The following is a 902-nucleotide window of genomic DNA, read 5'->3' as shown; positions in this document are numbered from 1 at the left end:
CTTCCCCCACCCCCACCTGGCTTTAGCTGGTCTCGGACAAGAAAGGAGGACGAGAAACAGCTTTTCAGTGACAGCCTACCTACGTGCCAGGCCCCGTGCCCAGTAGCCTCCGTTTATATCCGGAGTCTCCCCACCCTGCAGAGGGCCCCCGAGCTGGGAGAGGACAGGCGGGTTCAAGACTGTGCCTGCGGGAGTGGTGGCCACACTGCACCTTCCCCCCATCACTGCAGGAGCAAGGGAGGGAGCCCAGGCCCCAGGCCCACGGGTGGGGACTCCGGGTGGCCTCCAGCCTCTGGATTGAGGCTCGGCCCCTCCTCGCTAAGCTTGTGGGCCCCGTCGGGCTGCAGTGTGTCTCTGAACCGGCCTCTGCTCTTCCTGCAGCTGAGTCCCGGGGGCCATGCAGAGGCCGGGGAAGAGACCAGCAGCCTGGCGAACGCCCTAGAGCAGGCGGCCAAGGTGTGCACTGCGTTGGCTTCGGCGCCATGGAGGCCCCGTATTCGATGACAGCTCACTATGACGAGTTCCAGGAGGTCAAGTACATGAGCCGGTGTGGAGCGGGGGGCATGCGCGGGACCTCACTGCCCCCTGGTTTCCCGCTGGGTGCGGCGCGCAGCACCACCGGGGTCCGGGCCGGGCTGCCGCGCTGGAACCGGCGCGAGGTGTGTCTGCTGTCTGGGTTGGTGTTCGCCGCCGGCCTCTGCGCCATCCTGGCCGCGATGCTGGCCCTCAAGTACCTGGGCCCGGGCGCAGCGGGCGGTGGCGCCTGTCCCGAGGGCTGCCCGGAACGCAAGGCCTTCGCGCGCGCCGCCCGTTTCCTGGCCGCCAACCTGGACGCCAGCATCGACCCGTGCCAGGACTTCTACTCGTTCGCGTGCGGCGGGCGGCTGGGGGGGCCCCCCCCC

The 902-nt window shown here is 69.2% G+C and overlaps 1 protein-coding gene across 1 annotated transcript in view; it reads left to right on the top strand.

Moving 5' to 3' along the window:
- The first annotated feature begins 393 nt into the window (after window positions 1–393).
- Window positions 394–902, top strand: part of ECEL1 (endothelin converting enzyme like 1) — a 7,498-nt gene continuing 6,989 nt past the window's right edge. Inside the window, exon 1 of the mRNA XM_027769361.1 lies at window positions 394–869. Within this exon, the coding sequence (XP_027625162.1) occupies window positions 483–869 (387 nt within the window). The 5' untranslated portion in view covers window positions 394–482. The remainder of the gene's footprint in view (window positions 870–902) is intronic.

This window comes from Tupaia chinensis, unplaced genomic scaffold (genome assembly GCF_000334495.1).
Source record: "Tupaia chinensis unplaced genomic scaffold, TupChi_1.0 Scaffold149383_1, whole genome shotgun sequence".
Taxonomy (NCBI): domain Eukaryota; kingdom Metazoa; phylum Chordata; class Mammalia; order Scandentia; family Tupaiidae; genus Tupaia; species Tupaia belangeri.
This window is presented reverse-complemented; position numbering and strand designations above follow the sequence as displayed.